The sequence below is a fragment of the Hyperolius riggenbachi genome, chromosome 3 (assembly GCF_040937935.1).
Source record: "Hyperolius riggenbachi isolate aHypRig1 chromosome 3, aHypRig1.pri, whole genome shotgun sequence".
NCBI lineage: Eukaryota > Metazoa > Chordata > Amphibia > Anura > Hyperoliidae > Hyperolius > Hyperolius riggenbachi.
The window spans coordinates 122,999,213-123,017,812 of record NC_090648.1 but is presented as its reverse complement, the minus strand read 5'-3'; the positions used below and the strand labels follow the sequence as shown (position 1 = coordinate 123,017,812).

The following is an 18,600-nucleotide window of genomic DNA, read 5'->3' as shown; positions in this document are numbered from 1 at the left end:
ACCGCCTCACAGAGTTCTGCCGTCATAAAGATGGCAGGGCGAGAGCGATGCGATCGGCGGGAACGTGCATCGGGATGATTGAAATCAACGTCCTGTCAGAGCCGTGCAGCCACTAGCAGGACTTAGATTTCAACTACCATGGTTTGGAATAGGTTAATTCAGTGTGTTGTTGTATCAATGTGACAACACAGATAGTAGTTTCTTATTACCTCATATCGCAAGTACTCCTCCCGGATGTGGTAGTCTTCCCAGTCTCGAGTCTTGCTTTTTGGATCTGGAAGATTTCGCTGATGCTCAGTCAGGTCATCTGTAAACCTGTCCATCAAGGTCTCATGGGTTTGGAGCTGCTCCTCCTAGTAGTGGGATGTTAAACAAAAATAGTCGGCTTTATTGTGATTGATAGGATCCATATAATAATTGCCATACTATTTGTACTATTTGTAGAGTGTAAGCGTGGTAGGGCAGGGCTCTCTTGCCCTTTTGGGTCTTGGAATTTGTGATTCATTTCATAGCTTGCACTCTATTATACATTTTATTCATCATGTCACATCTGTCATTGTAACCACCAGTTCTATATTTTGTACTAGTGTCCATATTTGATGTATATCATTGTCTGTATCATTATGTACCCCTTGTTTGTTTTCCCACTTTGTACAGCACCACAGAATATGTTGCTGCTTTATAAATGTAATAATAATAATAATAATAATAATAATAATAATAATAATATAATAATAATAATGATACTACAAGTCCTTTTGAAATGTATTAGACATGACCAGCCTATTCTATTCATCAGCCAGCCAGGACTTGCTATAAGCCCTGATAGTCATTCCCATCACCTCAGCTTCCATCTGTAAAAATGTCTGAAGGAGAAGACCAGAATTCTGAAAGCTAATTAGATTTTTTAAGTTTCCCATTAAAAAGGTATTATTTGAACCTTCGCAGGCTCAAAAAAAGGTCAACAAAAAGGTATAATTTCAACCTGCGCAAGCTGTAGCCAAGACAACACACACATTTATATCATGCTTTTCTCCTGGTGGCCTCAAAACGCTAAAGAGGGTCAACAAGCTGTAATTCCAGCTCGGATGCAAACTGTATGCAGCTTGGAATGGACCAGTGGAAATATACAGTAGAGGATGGGTGGGGAGTATAATTCTAAGTACACTAAAAACTCAAATACCCCACTTCTTTGCAACAGTACACAGTTTGTAGAGGCAATACTACGGGCCCTCTGATAAAGCATCTGGCTCACTACTTCTGCCAAATGCCTTCATAGAGAATGGCTAACCTGTTGCATGGAATATGGTATCCCAAACTATATATTGATCATTACTGCAGTGGGTACTCTTGTCAATCCCCTTGCGCAGTGCGTGTAAATCGATATGGAGGTGCAGAGAGAAAGCAGGCTTAGAGGTATAGATTTTGGAAAAAAACAAAACAAAAAAAAAAAAAAACTACAAACCAAATCAAGCTTAGACGGCGCAGAGGGAAGAATGGGTCGGAAAAACTTCCTCTGAGAACCCACAGCGGCGGGGAATGGCGGGGAAGAAAACATGGCTGCTACCAGGTTAATCCGGGAGATCCACGAAGTCATCTCCTCTGGGTTCCTGTGGAAGAAGATACATTATGTACGCAATTGTAAACGCAAATTAAACTTCATTTTATATCTTTCACACATGGCCAATAGAATTCTGGTGGTTATTTTAGCCTTCCCTGGCATATCCCAGCACAGAGACCTGCACAAAATGATCCACTGCAATCACCGTTTCTTGGAATCCCCATGAAGACCCCCCCAGATGCTGATGAGCTTTCAAGATCACTTGAGTTGAAGGGAAAGGGTCTATACAAAAGTCTTACAAGAAAGCCAACTGCTACATGAGTTATTAACCACACTAGATATACACTTTAGAAAAAGCGTATCAGCACACCGGTTTTCATTAAGTTCGCGCTCTTTTATTGAGCCATGCGTTACCAAAGAGGTAACTTGTCCTTATTATGGCTCACCTCAGACTTTTTGCTGCCTGATGCAAACTTGTGAGGATGCGCCTCCCTATTTGGAATGATCGCACAGCACCTGAAGGTCCTTCCTGTATAGGGTGGCCAGGTATAGTTGTCCCCCCCCCCCCCTGTATAGGTAGCCAGTATAGTTGTCCTCAGCATAGTTGCCCCAGTATAGGTAGCTAGTATAGTTGTCTCCAGTATAGGTAGTATAGTTGCCTCAGTATAGGTCGCTAGTATAGTTACCCCAGTATAGGTAGCTAGCCTAGTTGCCCCCAGTACAGTTGCTCCAGTATAGGTAGCTAGCCTAGTTGCCCCCAGTACAGTTGCTCCAGTATAGGTAGCTAGTATAGTTGCCCCAGTATAGTTAGTATAGTTGCCCCAGTACAGGCAGTATAGTTGCCCCAGTATAATTAGGGAGCTAGTACAGTTCCCCCAGTATAGGTAGTGTCGTTACCCACAGTGCTTGCTTCACTTCCAACCCCATCCCCCCCCCCCCCCAGTATTCAGATCTCCCATCAGAGCGATGCGCCCGCTGCATGCTGTGACAGGCAGCAGCTTCCGTAGCAGTGTGTATACAGAAATTATTTCCTGTATACACGCTGCTACAGAACCCCCATGCCTCTAGTGCATGTTCAGTGCCGTCCCGCCAATGGCGCCAAGTGACACATTTGCTCAGGCAGCATCTCGCCAGGGTGTGAGGGAGGGGGGGCGAGATGCTGCTCCAGCGCTCATGCCGCCTGGAGCAAATATCGTCACTTGGCGTCATGGGTGGGATAGCACTGCAGAGAACTGAACATGCACTAAAAATCAAATAAAGTCCAACACGAAGAATCCACAGCACCACGTCAATGATGTATAGCTCTTTTATTGTTAAAACAACAAAGATAGCTATAGCAGCAACAGACGCTGTTTCGGACAAGGTTCTTCCTCAAGCCTGACACAGCTTGAGGAAGGACCTTGTCCAAAACAGCGTCCGTCACTGTTATGCCTATGTGTTATTTTAACAATAAAAGAGCTATACATCATTGACGTGGTGCTGCGGATTCTTCATGTTGGACTTTGTTTGACTCACTAAGGGCTATTGAGTCTATCCACTCAAGAACACATCTATCCCCATTTGGGTGCTTGTCAACCTGGTTTCTAGAAATCTAATAATAATGTATACTATATTTAATTATGATTGACAGATGGGTGTGGCCAGAGCCTCTGCAAGGCTGGAGGGATAAACGCCAAGATAGGTAAATATTTAACCCTGAAATATAAAGCAAAAAACAATCAGCGCTAACAGGTTTCTAATAAGCAACCACTGCTGAGGATGAACAATGTCCAAAGTCCAACCCACATTGTATGGTTGTATATAAACTCAAGCAATTACCAAATGGAAGTATCGACCCTCTAGACTCCAAAGTTATGGCTCACTACGCCAATATGGTACCTCAAAGTGTTAGAGGATGTGATCATAAAATACAAAAAAAGCAGTTCTCCGTGTAGAATGCTTTTATTGGATAAAACTACAATATAACAATTATAAAACAGTCTACACTTAGAGTTGCATTTTTGTTTTGTATGCTTACATCCTCTGACACCATATTGGAGTTGCAATCCATAACTATGGATCCTAGAGGGTCCATCCTACCATTTGATAATTGCTTGAGCTCACATACAACCTTATAATGTGGGTCATCTCTGGCTAGTAAGCCTCTAATTCCTCTATACGTGTTGGTGAGCATGTGTTCAAAATAGCTGAGGATATCACATGGTGGAGTAATATGATACCAAAACATTCCATGAGTAACAAGACATGTGATAATTTTTGTGTGTATGAAGTATTTACACTAACCTCCCCAATCCTCCATCATTTAGAGCTTTGTCAGAACAGGCTCAGTCATTTTTACTGGAGGTACTCTTTAAAAACAAACAATGAAAGCTTGATCATTTCTGAGTCATGATCACATTGGGTGTCAAAAATCAAACGCTGTTAAAACAGTGCAGGAGATTTGGGCGCAGCCGACGCCTCCATAGGCTGTAATAGGGATTACAGCTATAGCAGTGCTCAGTGAGTAATTTGGGTGCTGTCATAAGACGGAGCTCAAATTATTTTTAAATCACTGTAATTTGGCCGCCAGCAATAGCTGAAAGCCAAATTACATCATTCCCTACCATACACATCGACCTGGAGGGGTAATAGTAATTGACGCCGCCGGGACTTCTGCATGAGCAGGGTAAGCCGTATATCGGCTTCATCCCGCTCCCAAATCTCCAGGCAGCCATTTCATAGGTATGCGCCAAAAATCTAGTGTGTAGATAAAACTGATAAGATATCGCTTTCGCATAATACATGCATGCCAGCATGGGTTTAATTCATATGAAACAGTTTAGTGTTTCAACAGAGCCATCAACTTCAAAGATTTCCCTTCAGTTTAAATGCATGTGAAACATATGGGGAAGAAACGAAGAACTGCTCAGAACAGGTACCCAACGCATTAGCAAAAAACAGGTAATTCCCTGTAAAGTCTAAAGAAATGGTGTATTACTCACTGTGCCTGGAAGAGGAAGACTCGCCAGTCAGAAGTCTGCAGCCGGAAGACATGGGGTCTCTTGGTGTATTCGCTGGCTTTCTCAGCCAAAGCATGATGGATTCTGATAACTTCCTCAGGTTGACTGAAGTCAGCCCTGTACTCGTCCTGTTCAAAGTGAGAAGAGCATATCAAACCATGCTAGAGCCAATCTCTACTGTACCATGCATACTCAGCCAAGACCAGCCCTGGAGATCAGACAAGGTCACATCTTCTCAAACCCTGGTTTATGGGTCTAAAGGAATTGCTGACTTAAGTGGATGTAAAGTCCTGCTGTGATGCTTGTACTGTATGAATTCAATGCAGGCATTTTCTATTGGCTGCTGAGGTAGCTGCATTAGAATGATGCACAGTGGGGGGCACAGAAGAAACAGCAGTAGGAGCTACCTAAGATACCTTAATTCCTGCTTAATCTCTAAGGGCTTGTTTCCACTATTGCGGTGTGGAATCGCCTGGATTCCACCGCTGATGAAATCGCATGCGGATGCGATTTCCCATGCGTTTTTTGCCGCGAATTCGCATGCGAATTCGCATAGGTGAAGGTATATGCGATTTTAACCATGTCACTGCCTGTGTGAATTTACATTGGTACCTATGCGAATTCGCTTGCGAATTCGCATGAAAATTCGCATACCATAGCCGCATGCGAATTTCCTATTAAATACATTCGCGGCGATTCGCATGCATTCCACTCGCAGGCGAATTCGTTGGCTCTTTTGTGCGTTTTTTTACCGCTGAAAAAAACGCACCTCAACAACGCTACAGTGGAAACAGGCCCATCCACTTGCATTACATGTGCGAATCCGCATGCATTGGGAACGAGCCCTAAATTAGACAGTTACTGCACCCTCATTGTGCATGGCCTATACTCCATGTTGCCGTTGTAGTCCCCAGGTGCCCATACACTCGTCAGATTGGCAGCAGACAGATAAGAAATGCATCTGATGATCTATCTGATGCGTTTTTAGAACATTTTTTACCAGGATAAAATTCGAATAGATTTCAGTTTGAAATCTATTGAAATTCGATCTGATGGCATTTTTCTGCCATCAGATTTCCATTAAGGCCAATGCAAACTGATAAGCAATCTCATCAGATCGACCTAAATTTTCCACCCTGCCAGTTCGATGGAAATCCATCGAAATCGATCGAAATCGGCCATCGATCGGTCGATTGGCCAACCGATTTGCAATCAATCGATCGGGATCGATCGGTCGGCCAGAAAATCGGCTGAGTGTATGGGCCCCTTTAGTTCCAGATGCAGCTCAATTGCGCATGCTCTGCCTTCTGAGCGCAGCCTCTTTGTGTGTGCTTGCGTATAGCAGTGAGTGGCTGTCATCAGCGGTAGCATGCTGGGCATGCGCAGTTGCTAATGTTTCTGAAACGAGTGTGCCCAAGATGCTATCAGACACTCTGCACAGCCATCAGAGTGCAATCCACGAGGGTACACAGAGTGGACAGCACCAGCGCCTGGGGCTACAGCGGCAGCACACCATGGAGGGAAAGCCAGGCACAATAAGGGGGCAGCAAGTGTCCAAGAAACTTCGAGCATACGAATATATACATATAGTGTTTAAATGTTCCCCTAACCTCAGGTTTACATCAAAGAGAAATTCCACTCTTGCTATTTTTTCTGTAATCACATATTAGGGTTGCACAAATATTTGTGCAATTTTATTGTTATAAAAATGACCTTTCCATATTAGTCTGTCACCATTTATACATTTCCAAAACTGTCTGTAAAGCCAGACTGCATCATTTTCTAATCTGACATCTGCACTCTGTGTTGTACTAGTTTTCAACCTATAGTAGCTTCCCCTTCCTATAGCAGTAATTCACTGCAGACCAGAAATCAGAAAATTGTTGCTAGTTTTCCACACCCGACTGAGTGCCGTACAGGACAAAATGATCCCCTTAGTCTTGACAAATGTTTGCAATAGCAAGTGTGGATTAGAAAAGCATCTAAAATTCAAATATACAAGGGTAAGAAATTACAAATGTGTGCCACCAATCCTAACAATAGGTAAAGCTACGGCCTACAAATCTGTGCACAAGACGTACCCAACCTACATCTCTGAGCTAGGTTGTCGACAGATATAAACCTGCCCACCCCCTCTGGTCCTCCAATGATCTCCACCTGGCATCCCCATGCATTTCTCATTCCCATGCATGCCTACAGGACTTCTCAAGAGCCGTCCGCACCCTATGGAACTCCATCCTAGCCCCACTTAGACTCGCCCCTTCCTTCAACACCCGCTAGCCCTCAAAACCCGCTTCTTTAAAATCGCTTACCTCTCCTCCCCCCCCCCTAACTCTCTCAGTCCAGCACCCTTTCCACAGCTCTACCTTATGTGTTCCTCCCACTCCCCTTTAGATTGTTAGCCATTGGCAGGGTCTCTCTCCCCCCACCCTTAATGAGTCCTTCTTGATTTTGCAACCTCACCAATAGCACCCTTCCAAGGACTAACTTGGACTTGATTTGCTGGGTCTCTGTAAAATCACATGATCATGCATCTTATACCCTGTTTTTATGTATAACCTTGTGCTGTGCTGTATAACCATGTGCTACCTCTCTGTGTGTCACCCCTGGTGTACATTGTATGTCTCCCTATTTATTGTCCAGCGCTGCATAATATGTTGGCACTTTATGAATACAATTAATAATAATAATAACAAGAACAATAAGTAAAGCTGAGCTGATGGAGCGGCTTGTTTCTCAACAAAGGTGGAATTTCACACGGAGTTGAGGATTCTGGGAGCAGTGCAATCAGGGCTTGTTACTGGGCCTCTTGTGCACACAAAGGAGTCTTGAATACACAACTATCTAGCATTGTGCTGTGCCTGGATTTCAAACCTTTCTCGTGTTAATTTGTCTGCTAAAGGTATGCATCAAATGGCTTATACCAAAACGTACAAGAAAATGAAAACATGTCAGAACTCACATGGAGGGCTGGGGGTGCTGCAAACTAAGCAATTTAATTACCTGGCCTCTTGCATCCCCTTCTGTGATGTGACAAGATGTGCTCAAACCCATTGTGACTAATGCTGGAAATACACAATGAGTTTTTTGGGCAGATTTACTTTCCGATCAATTTTTCAATCGTTTTTCTGATCGATTTCCATTCACTTCTATCACAAAATCCAGCAATAAAATGATCGAAATCAGATGGGACCCGTTGGAAATTATCTATCGAGCCATCTATCCGCTGAAAAAAACTCATTACGTATTCCCAGTATAAAAAGGTGGCCATACAATTCTAGATGGCCAAAAGATTTGGACATCAGATAAATCCCGCTCAGATCAAATCAGATCAGAGAGGGATCTGATTCTTCCACACACTAAACATATATTTCTAATGGATTTCAGCAAGAAATCTATTCAAAAGCTACTGAACCGCACCGTTGCACTGTTCGTTGCAGTGCAATCAATGCTATGGGCCGTCAATCTTCCGCCACCGACAGACAGGAGAGTTCGACTGATTTTGGCCATATACCAGTTGGGCATCGTTTGCTGCATAGATTTCTAGCAGATTTGATCAGAGCAATTAAATAGGATGGCTATTGACAGGAGAGACAATAAGTGTATAGCCACCTTCACCAGCCAATTTCAAATCCAAGCCAAGACACTGCCTGCATAGAGTTTGTATGTTCTAATGTTTGCATGGGTTTCCCCAAGCACTCTGGTTTCCTCCCACATTACAAAAACATCGGTATGCAGGAAAATTAATTAGCGCCCCCCCCCCAAAAAAAAAAATCACAACTGATCATCTGCTTATGTCAAAGACAGACGCAAAGCAAGCCAAACAAATCAGGAGCTTCATAGTGCAGTTTTCTAGGTCACTGGTTGGGAAGCTGCCCTTTGTGAAGGCTGGATACCTTTAGAAAGTAGAGCAGCGTCCCCTTCAGCACAGTGTGGAAGAACTTCCAGCCTCGCTTTCCCCAGGGAGCTGCAATGTTAAAAGAAGAAAAATGTGTTTAAAGACATAGGCGACACCAAGCCATTTACATTTTTACATTTGCTGTTAAGGTCCTGTTTCCACTACACGCAGATAGTTTCTCTGCATCCAATCTGCATGTAGTGGAAACAGGACCTAAGTGCCTCAGTCTGAACTTGTGAGCTGGTGCCCATCCTCAGGCATACATTCCCCAGGCAGTTCCTTCACACATGCCCCCCGGGTATCTTTCTAGCAGAAAGCGATTATTATATGTTGGGGACAAGTGATGCTTAGTTGAGTGGGAAAGGCAATCTGGTAGTCATGAACGTGTGATCAGAGCTCGTACTAGTCCAGCAGCTCTCTAACCTGACAACATCAAAAACAAAACAGATCCTCATTTTTTTTTCGCTCTCCCTTTCCCATTTGCTGCTTTGGGATACGATTTCTAATTGCTTTTCGCACATTTTTGTGGAAAAGGGCCCTTAGGGTTTTCATTAAAAGGTCTCCTATACCTCCAGATGCAATTACAGTGTTTATACATACATCACAGCTAGTTGGTAATAAAATATATTTTACAATCTGGTATTTTTTTATTTTTTGACTAGAAAATCAGCATATTTACATTTATTGGCTTAAAGGATACTCAGTGAGATGGTAATCCTCTCAGTTAGTGGACACAACTAGATCTAGTCGGCAGTTTTGCCACAGAAGTAGTATGGTGGTGCATGCATTGTACTTCAAGTCCTCATCTCTCTGTCTGCACTCTCTATGCTCCCACAATCTGTACACGTGAATGCAGCCTGTATGGTCAACGAAATGAACCAGAAGTACAAAGGAGAGGTTAGCACCAACTTGTGCATTTCACCAATGTGTACCGAGTAACAGGGAGCCGGCCCTGGTGGAGCAGCTAAAACAGCTGGTAATTACTTGTGTGTAGGTTGCTGTTTGTGAGCAAGAAAGATCTCCCATAATGCATCTCTACTAAATATACAAAATCAGACACTCCTATAGCAATATGCACTGGTAAGAAGCAACCACAGATTAGTATGGCTCTGTAAAACTAATAGGCCATTTGAGCTCTAGCAGTTCTGTGTTTGCCTTTCAAGGGCAAAAGTAATCTGCCTATTCAGAAATCTTTGTTCACATAAAGATACACAATTGCAAATGACTTCTGATTTAGAAATGCTAATTTATATTTAACTTCCTCAACAGAAACAGGAAGAAAAAGATCTATAAAAATGTGCAAAGCAGAAGGAATATTCAGTCGGCGGACTTTCAGTTCCTGGATTGTGAGGGTTGCAGTAACGGCCAAAGTTGTGACACAGAGGCAAATGCCAAAACATCATTGCCTTTGCAAGTCTGACTGACCATTGCTTAAATTGTAAAGTAAAGCTGACCACACACGTGGTTACCCCAGTCCTCTGACTCCTCCCTAACTGAGATACAGATAGGAGGGCGGCAACTGACTAGAAATGAACTGGAAATTCTTTGGTTGCAAATTTCCACTGAATTAAATCAGAGCCAATCACACCCAGTTATTTGATATCTGGGATGCTTACCTTAAAATGATGATGTTGCCCTTTTTTATTCAAAACGCTATTAGCTTTATCAGTGCTACACGTCATTTTGTAATTTAATGCAAATAACGTGATCTTTGCATTTCGGTATGCAGCTTGTTAGGTCTAAAACTGTCCAGAAAATCAAATAGCATTTCTTTCCCCAGATAAGAAATCAGCATCACACAGGTGTACATTCAGCTCCGTCCCACACAACTCTTCCAATTCTCTTCCTGCATGAATACCGATAATTAGCCGCACAAAGCAGGAAACAATGCTACACGCCAGGAGAAATCAACAAAACCTGACACACTCATCAGGTATTTTACTATCAGCAATACTGGGGCATATGGCTGGGACAAGCAGAGAAGGGCATACCAAAGACAGGATGGGAATAAACGTTTATAGGTCATGTTCAATACACCTGTTCCCCTTCTGTAGTCCTAAAAAAGAATCCAAACAGAATCTGCACACGGGCCCAACTTTCCTGCTCTGACACAAACCTACCACCGACCAGAAACCTAACAAGGAGCGTCTCACTGGGCCACTGAGGACAGAATGACAATGGGAAGCATGTCAGTAGTCTCAGGCTGAAGTTAAGAGGACCATCAGTGAAAACACGCTATGCCAACTAAACCCAGAGCCCAGTTATAGAAGCATAGACATTATATAGTGACTAGTTAGCCCTTCACGTGAATGCAAGACGTAGTATTATCCCTGTGATGTCGCATGGTGTGGGAGCAGCCATGTGCGATAGGGCAGTGGAAGAAGTCACTATAGACTCCTCCTTAATATGGGTGGTGTTATGCAACTCTTGCACACCCCCTCTAGATGCAGGAAATTGCAGCATCGATGTGCTTCTGCGAAGAGCTGCCTAGAAGGGGAACACAAGCTGTAAAAGGGGTAATTATGTGTTTCGTTTCACATAAGTGAGCCGCCGCCCCTCGCCCAAATAAAGCCCCACCCCTCCCCCAAATCTCCGCCCCTCTACCCTACCAATACCAGCAACCTTTTTCACCCCTCCACCCCCCTGGCACCCAATAGTGCTCCCTCTAATTACCCTCCCCCCAGCAGTGGCAGGTGACCTCTTTTTCTACCCCTTCAGTAGAAACCAATGACTTCTCTTTCCTCTACTGCGATAGCAGGTAGACTGCAGTGAAGAGGCCTGAATCTGCAAGAAACACATTGCTAATTGCAGACTGCATAACCCTTCACAAACGTCATCTCTTGCAATCAGAGATAAAGGTAAAATCTCAGCAACCTGGAAAGCTCAGTGCAGAGGCTCAGCACTGCACACTTTACTGACTGCTATAGATCCCCTGTAGAAAAAGGAAACAAACTATAAAACCTTTTTTAGAAAATGATGCAGATTATCTATTGGAGGTAGAGGGTCAATCCTGCTAGCAGTTCCACTTCACTGTGTGAAAGACAGGGATTATATCCCCCATATAATTCTATTCCTATGTATTCTGCAGTGGAACCAGCCAGAGGAGGAGAGATGCCCCGGAGAGGAGCAGACAGACAGGATGATGCTCACTTTTCTTGCCATCAATATCTGCATGGACTTTACGGCAGAGCATCCCTTGTTTGTAGACTGGTGCATTTGGATCTGGAGGCGGTATATCCACAAACGCATTGCTTTTCTTCCGGACAGGTAAATTAATTTCTTGCTTTGGAACAAGGACATTGGGCAGTTTCTCTTCACTCCTATAAGGCAATCAGAAAAACAAGAATCATTATGAGGAAGTCACAATATCACACAGCAAGGTCCAAAATGCTGCAAACCATATAGGAAGTGGGAAGGCACAGAATGATCCTTTTATGCATAATTCTACTTACACAGCCCATTCCAACTTCTCCTGACGGATGGAGTGGTACAGCCCCTACAAAAACAAAGAATACATCAAGTAGGTGATATAACAGAATACAAGAACACAACAAATACAAACATACACACCAGTGACCATCTTATATGGTCATGCTTCGTCACTAAAATAGGGATGCTGCTAGTACACTGCTCCCCACAATACCACAGCTCATCAAATCCTCACCCTCACCAGCACACTGGTGGCAATATTTCCTCAGTTTATGAAACCACCAACTCCAGGTGCCCAAAATTGCTCAGACTGCTGGACTCCAACTCCACAGCCCTTGTAGCAACACAAACGCCCATCGTATCAAAATAAGGCATACAGGAGCGAAAGAGGAAAAACGCTTGCCACCAAGGAAGCAATTCAGGAATCACACTGCTCAGTCTCCACTCCCCCTCCTACATATAGAGTCAAGCCACATATACATAGAAATATATATAAAATATATATATATATATATATATATACATGAACTACATTTTAGGTGAGACTCTAATTTATAAAAATTGTGGTAGATATCCCACTTAATAGTATTATATATATATATATATATATATATATATATATATATATATATATATATTCATTAAGGGAACATAATAAATCATACAAAACCCATAAGCGCACTTATGTGCTGGGTCAAAAGGAGTTGATAAGCACTTCCTATGAAGATGAAATGCCTATCAAACAAGAACCACGTCAATAATGCTGCCTCCTCTCTAATAAGTTTCACAACTAGCTTCTTCAGGGATCAGATTAACAGAGTGCACTTGGAGTTGCAGATACTTTCATTTATATGTGACTGGACGCTATTAGAGGGAGAACAGAGACTGAGCATTGAGGTATTGCATTTGCTCCCTTGGTGACAGGTGCACTTATATAAGGCTTATAGTTTTGGTTTAATGAATATCTGGTAAGCCCCCCCTCTTTTGCTTTGTATGAGGTGGTGGTCACTGAGAGTGCAAACACTGGCAGCAATGAGAATATTTGTGATAGGGAAGCTGAAGAATATTTTAAGTTACAATGATGTGAATCCAAACAATATAAACAAAGGAATGGATGCAGAGATAAGTAAACACTACAGAGTATGACACAGCCTTGGTTATACAAAACTTAACTGGTGCACAAGACCACTACTGTAACACCTAGTAACTCGTATGTCTTCTAGCACTACTGAGCGAGACGCTGTCAAATTATAATCGGAGTTATAACACCTGCCCTATGTACCACAGAAAAATGTCACCTCATGCATGTCCTCGCGACAATACATTAATAGAACACTTAATGACATATAGCATTATCTTTTTCTATGAGGACCATTATTAATTATGGTGTAGTAGGAAAGAAGGTACAAGTGGTCAGATACCTTCAGTAGATCTCTTGGAAAATTGCCACCATCATTCATGCCTTCTAGGTTATTGATGAAATCCTGTGCAGTCATGCTCTTCCCAATGTTCTGCAGAGAAAACACACACTGTGTATAACAAGCAAGGCTTATCCGGTGTCATGCAGTCTTTGCTGAGATGGGATGTGTGAGGACAGGCATGTTCTGTAATGAGCGGCAGTTCACTGCTAACCCCTTACCTGTGCCTTAGAGAACAGAGATACAATTAAATACTACAGGATTCATTTACCTGTTCAGTCAAGATCTACCCCTTTTAACTCAACCTGTATGCCAAATTAACTAGAAGATACGAATCTGCATTGGGGTTCCTGAACTGTGCATTATAAGAGAAACTGATAACTGGTAGGAAGACACAATGTTGGTCAGTACAGTTTTCCTGTCTTGTGGTTCAGTAGGAGTTCTTAAAGGGACTCAGAACTGACCAAAGAAAAAGGTTTATACATATCTGGGGCTTCCTCCAGCCCCATTCGCTCAGATTGCTCCCACGCCGCCGTCCTCCGCTGCCCACAGCTTCCGGAACCGGGTCCTGTCACTTACGTCAGTCGGCTCCAGTCTACGCAGGAGAAGACTACTAATGATGGTTTTACTTTATACGCACTCAAACAGGCTGATATGTGCAACTACAGCACCTTTAACAAGGACTGAACACAGGTAGGGTTGTGGGTCTGATGGAGCGGCCCATAATATCCTACACCCCTCCCCACCATCCTCATAAGTAGGCAGCAGTAATCTTTCATCATTCAAATGAAACTTTTATATTAATTATTTCCAAATCCTCAACACAGAAAGCTGCTGTTGTAATAAAAGACGTACAGCGATCTGGTATAACCATCTGTGGCAGAACAAACTGGACCCATCACTAAAATCCCATTTCACAGGTTTCAGCAGAAGATAAGCAGAGTTGGGGAGGCCATGTTGACCATTCATGTAAGTGGCTGCGTTTCACAGTTGTGCCTTACAAAGTCCCTTATCTCATACCAAGCTGCTGTTAGCTTAACCAGGCACATACTGTATTCTATAACTACAACAGGCTCCCCTTGTTCTGCTTGCAGCATCATCTACTGTCAGACATTACAATGTTTCTGCCTCTGGCTTCATCATATGACTTTCTCTTATTCCTAGATTCCAAAGACTAGTATAAATTAACAGCATCATATTTTTGTATTCATAGTTAGAAAGTGGTGCATTTCCACTCATAAGGTAATCCTGTACACTAGGGAATAGTGAGAGCTTGTACAATATACCCGCCGTACCTGTCCGTGCAGGTCAGTGTTTAACAGCATGAGGGCACAGGTCAGCGTGTGAACGGCACCTGAAACAGAACACAGCACATCAGTATTTACAACTCCTTATAAAGGCTCATCACACAGACTGTGGACACGAGGTGGGATTCTTACTGGCAGAGCTGAAGTCTCGGGGGTTGCAGTTATGGAAGCGCTTGGAGAAATGGTCCAACACTCGCTCTCTCTCCTGAGTTTCCCCAGTCAGTATCAGCTCCTGCATCAGAGATCTGTAATAGGACAACATGGTCACTATATGGGGACTCACAGAAGGAAACCAATGAGATACTATGGAAGACATGAATTACACTTCTGTTCATATAAACTACATGAAAGTATCGGACTACAATTCACTACATGCAAAAATAGCTTGGCTGTCCTGCTGCTCCTCTGACTACATAACTTTTAGCCATAGACCCTGAACAAGCATGTGGACAATCAAGAGTTTTTGACTGAAATCTGACTGGATTAGCCACATGCTTGTTTCAGGTGTGTGGCTCAGACACCACTGCAACCAAATGGATCAGCAAGAAAGCCAGGCACCTGGCAATCCTTAGCCTGTTTGGTCACCCAGAACATCCAGGATAGTTTGCAAGCCAATGGCCCATCAGATGGTAGCGTGGACTCTCCTAGCTGCATATATCCACCGCAGCTCTAGGCAATGATTATTCACCTGCGGGCTGCAGCAGTGTGCACAGTGGGCGGGGTTACATTCCTGTATTGGCCATTGGCGCTTGCCATGTGCGGGTATCTTGAGCGCCTTCAGTGAGACAGCTTGCATGCTGCTGCAGCCCACAGGTGAATAGTCATTGCCTGGAACTGCGGTGTATATATGCAGCCATAAGAGCCCACCCCATCATCTGATGGTCCATCGGCGTGCAAGCTATCCTGGAGGTTCTGGGTGACCAGACAGGCCACCCGGAAGACTTATGTCAGTAGATCCTCCAGGACCCCTGCACCACTGGCCGCATCCCTCTTTGTGGCCACATTCTTCTCCATGTATGGAAGTGGTCACACTGCGCAGGGACACAGACAACCGCCCCTGCCCAGCAGCATGGAGTCACTTGTGCATGGAGGAAAAAAAGCTACTGCGCAGGCCAGGCCACCTGTTCATTAGCGTTCACATACAGAGGGGTGCACGGTCGTGACTTTAATATCGAAGAATGTTTGGCGGGTCCCAGCACATCGCAGGAGGAGTCGCAGAGGGTTGGGAATGCCTCTTGACCAGAGGCTTCCCCCCCCACTGATTTAAGCATTTAACTGTTTTCCTTGGGGAGACTTCAGATTTACTATAAAGCAGGGGTGTTCGTTGGATAGATCGTGATCTACCGGTAGATCGCAGAGGACTACTTGGTAGATCCCACACCACCTGCCTGAGTGAGGCCTCTGTCCCTTTGACTTGGAGGATCTTAGTGCGATATGCTGTCCTGAGGTTTGCACAGCAATGTAGGGGGGTTATGTTGTTGCAAGGCGGGGAGCCATATATTTAGAAGCATTATGTGCTCCGGCTGATTACAGTTTTTCTGGGTACTGAGCATGATATTGTGAGCATGATATTGTGACTATTTGGTCAAGCATTGTTCTATTTGGCTTACTGAGGAGTACTCTATAATCTATGTATCTGCTGCAGTTGTGGCTTGTGGTGATCACTGATGGACTGCTGCTGTGCATGTGCTGCAGTTGTGGCTTGTGGTGATCACTGATGGACTGCTGCTGTGCATGTGCTGCAGTTGTGGCTTGTGGTGATCACTGATGGACTGCTGCTGTGCATGTGCTGCAGTTGTGGCTTGTGGTAATCACTGATGGGCTGCCGCTGTGCATCTGCTGCAGTTGTGGCTTGTGGTGATCACTGATGGACTGCTGCTGTGCATGTGCTGCAGTTGTGGCTTGTGGTGATCACTGATGGACTGCCGCTGTGCATCTGCTGCAGTTGTGGCTTGTGGTGATCACTGATGGACTGCCGCTGTGCGTCTGCTGCAGTTGTGGCTTGTGGTGATCACTGATGGACTGCCGCTGTGCATCTGCTGCAGTTGTGGCTTGTGGTGATCACTGATGGACTGCTGCTGTGCATGTGCTGCAGTTGTGGCTTGTGGTGATCACTGATGGACTGCTGCTGTGCATGTGCTGCAGTTGTGGCTTGTGGTGATCACTGATGGACTGCCGCTGTGCATCTGCTGCAGTTGTGGCTTGTGGTGATCACTGATGGACTGCCGCTGTGCGTCTGCTGCAGTTGTGGCTTGCATCTGTAGGTAGATTCTCACTTGTAGATCATTTTTAATTTGTAATTCTCAAAGTAGATCACAATCTGAAAAAGTGTGGGCACCTACAATTGTATATGTCGTCCTTCACCAAAAAAAAAAATGAATGAATTTTAGATATCCCACAGTTTTATTTTATATTTAAGTCTAGTTTAAGTTTTTACTGTTTTATTATCTCTGATCAATGACACCTTCATTGAAGTATGCTAGAGCTGAAATCTATGAATTATTGATCCTTTTTATCCCTTTCCTGCTCTCAAGACTCATACACAAGCTCAAAAGTCTTTTAAATGCACAATTATCAAACAACGTTTGTTGTTTAAACAAACCAAGTTGTTTGCTATTGTTCAAACAACTGATAACTGCTGGATTGACTTGAGCTGTGTCTCATCAGTTGTTTGAACAATAGCAAACAACTTTTTTGGTTTGTTTAAACAACAAAAGTTGTTTGATAATTGTGCATTTAAAATACTTTTGTTGAGCATGTGTATGAGCTTTCAGAAGCCATTTACTGAGAGAAAAATATTTTATGGCTGTAATTACCAGTACTTATCAGTGAGGGATATACTATAGTCTGACCCAGACTAGCAAAGTAATTTGTGTGCGTGGTACTGTCCATCTCATGTCACATGTCACCTCGGTTGTCCTTTAAAGCCTCCCTCACCCACCAATGTTTTTCTAGATAAGTAGGTACTCCTTTCCAAAACTTTCTCCTTGATTAACTGCCAAATTAATCACTTGCAAAATGGCTGGTATAGAGCTCAGATATTGGCCCCTTCCTGCATCACTGACTGCCTGTGCTATAGTCAGCAATCTTCCCAGACAGATTCAGACTATACCAGCCCCCTTTTAATATCACCAGCGTAAATGACGCAATCCAGACACCAAGGAAAACCACAGCCACAGAGCCTAAAATATTACTTTATTATGGTAGGTTCTGGTCATGTGAGCAAAATTTCAACACAGGAGTTTAGCGACAGGTGTGTTTTCACACAAAAGGTCAACATGTAAACACTGTTTGCAGTTGGAAATAGTGGAACTTTTCTATGTTCCCATTTTAAAATGGACTCACACCATTGATTGATTGAATCCCTTACCTGAGAGCTGCATCCAGAGACTTCCCAGTGAAGTCAAACAGAGCTAAGTATTCCTCTGCCACCATGGCACTGAATTCATTGCTGCAAAAGCAAAACAGACACAAATTTGAGCAAACAAGCACTGTAGGTATGAGGGTGAAGTCTAACGTAAGCATTCCATGAAACACACGACTGTCTGCCAACTGCCTCCCCCTTCTCCAACCACCTTTCATCTTCACCCAGCACATTATCAAAATCAGGGATAAGAGAAATATTTGATAGGATTACTGAATTATAAAACCACAAGAGAAAAGCAAGACAATTAAAAAAAAACAAACAACATTTGTGAAGATCAAAAGTAGGTAAAAGAAAAACAAATCCCTAAAGTCCCTTCTGCGCGAGACAGTAAATGAGAGGAAGACTGACGAAGATCTTCAGAAACCTCTGCCTGCGTTGCCTCGGCCCGCCACCAACAACCATTTTTAATACACAGGTACTCTTTAAAGTCAAAAATTGAAAATTGCGCAAAAGGTGGATCAGCGCAACACCAGGCCGCCTCCGAATGGCCTCCATCAGAGATGCGCTGAGCCCCCCCAGGAACTACAAACGCACCTTGAACCCAAACAGAAGCTCTGCATA

The 18,600-nt window shown here is 43.6% G+C and overlaps 1 protein-coding gene across 6 annotated transcripts in view; it reads right to left on the bottom strand.

The window, feature by feature from the left end:
- LOC137562981 (PH and SEC7 domain-containing protein 4-like) overlaps window positions 1-18,600 on the bottom strand; it is a 122,041-nt gene that overhangs the window by 9,178 nt on the left and 94,263 nt on the right. For all 6 annotated transcript variants that reach the window (XM_068274860.1, XM_068274863.1, XM_068274864.1 and 3 more), the window contains 10 exons: window positions 17,983-18,063; window positions 14,745-14,857; window positions 14,601-14,659; window positions 13,309-13,398; window positions 11,911-11,954; window positions 11,609-11,778; window positions 8,457-8,527; window positions 4,543-4,688; window positions 1,466-1,610; window positions 210-353 (listed from right to left, as the gene is read on the bottom strand). In XM_068274860.1, the coding sequence (XP_068130961.1) occupies window positions 210-353; window positions 1,466-1,610; window positions 4,543-4,688; window positions 8,457-8,527; window positions 11,609-11,778; window positions 11,911-11,954; window positions 13,309-13,398; window positions 14,601-14,659; window positions 14,745-14,857; window positions 17,983-18,063 (1,063 nt within the window). The remainder of the gene's footprint in view (window positions 1-209; window positions 354-1,465; window positions 1,611-4,542; window positions 4,689-8,456; window positions 8,528-11,608; window positions 11,779-11,910; window positions 11,955-13,308; window positions 13,399-14,600; window positions 14,660-14,744; window positions 14,858-17,982; window positions 18,064-18,600) is intronic.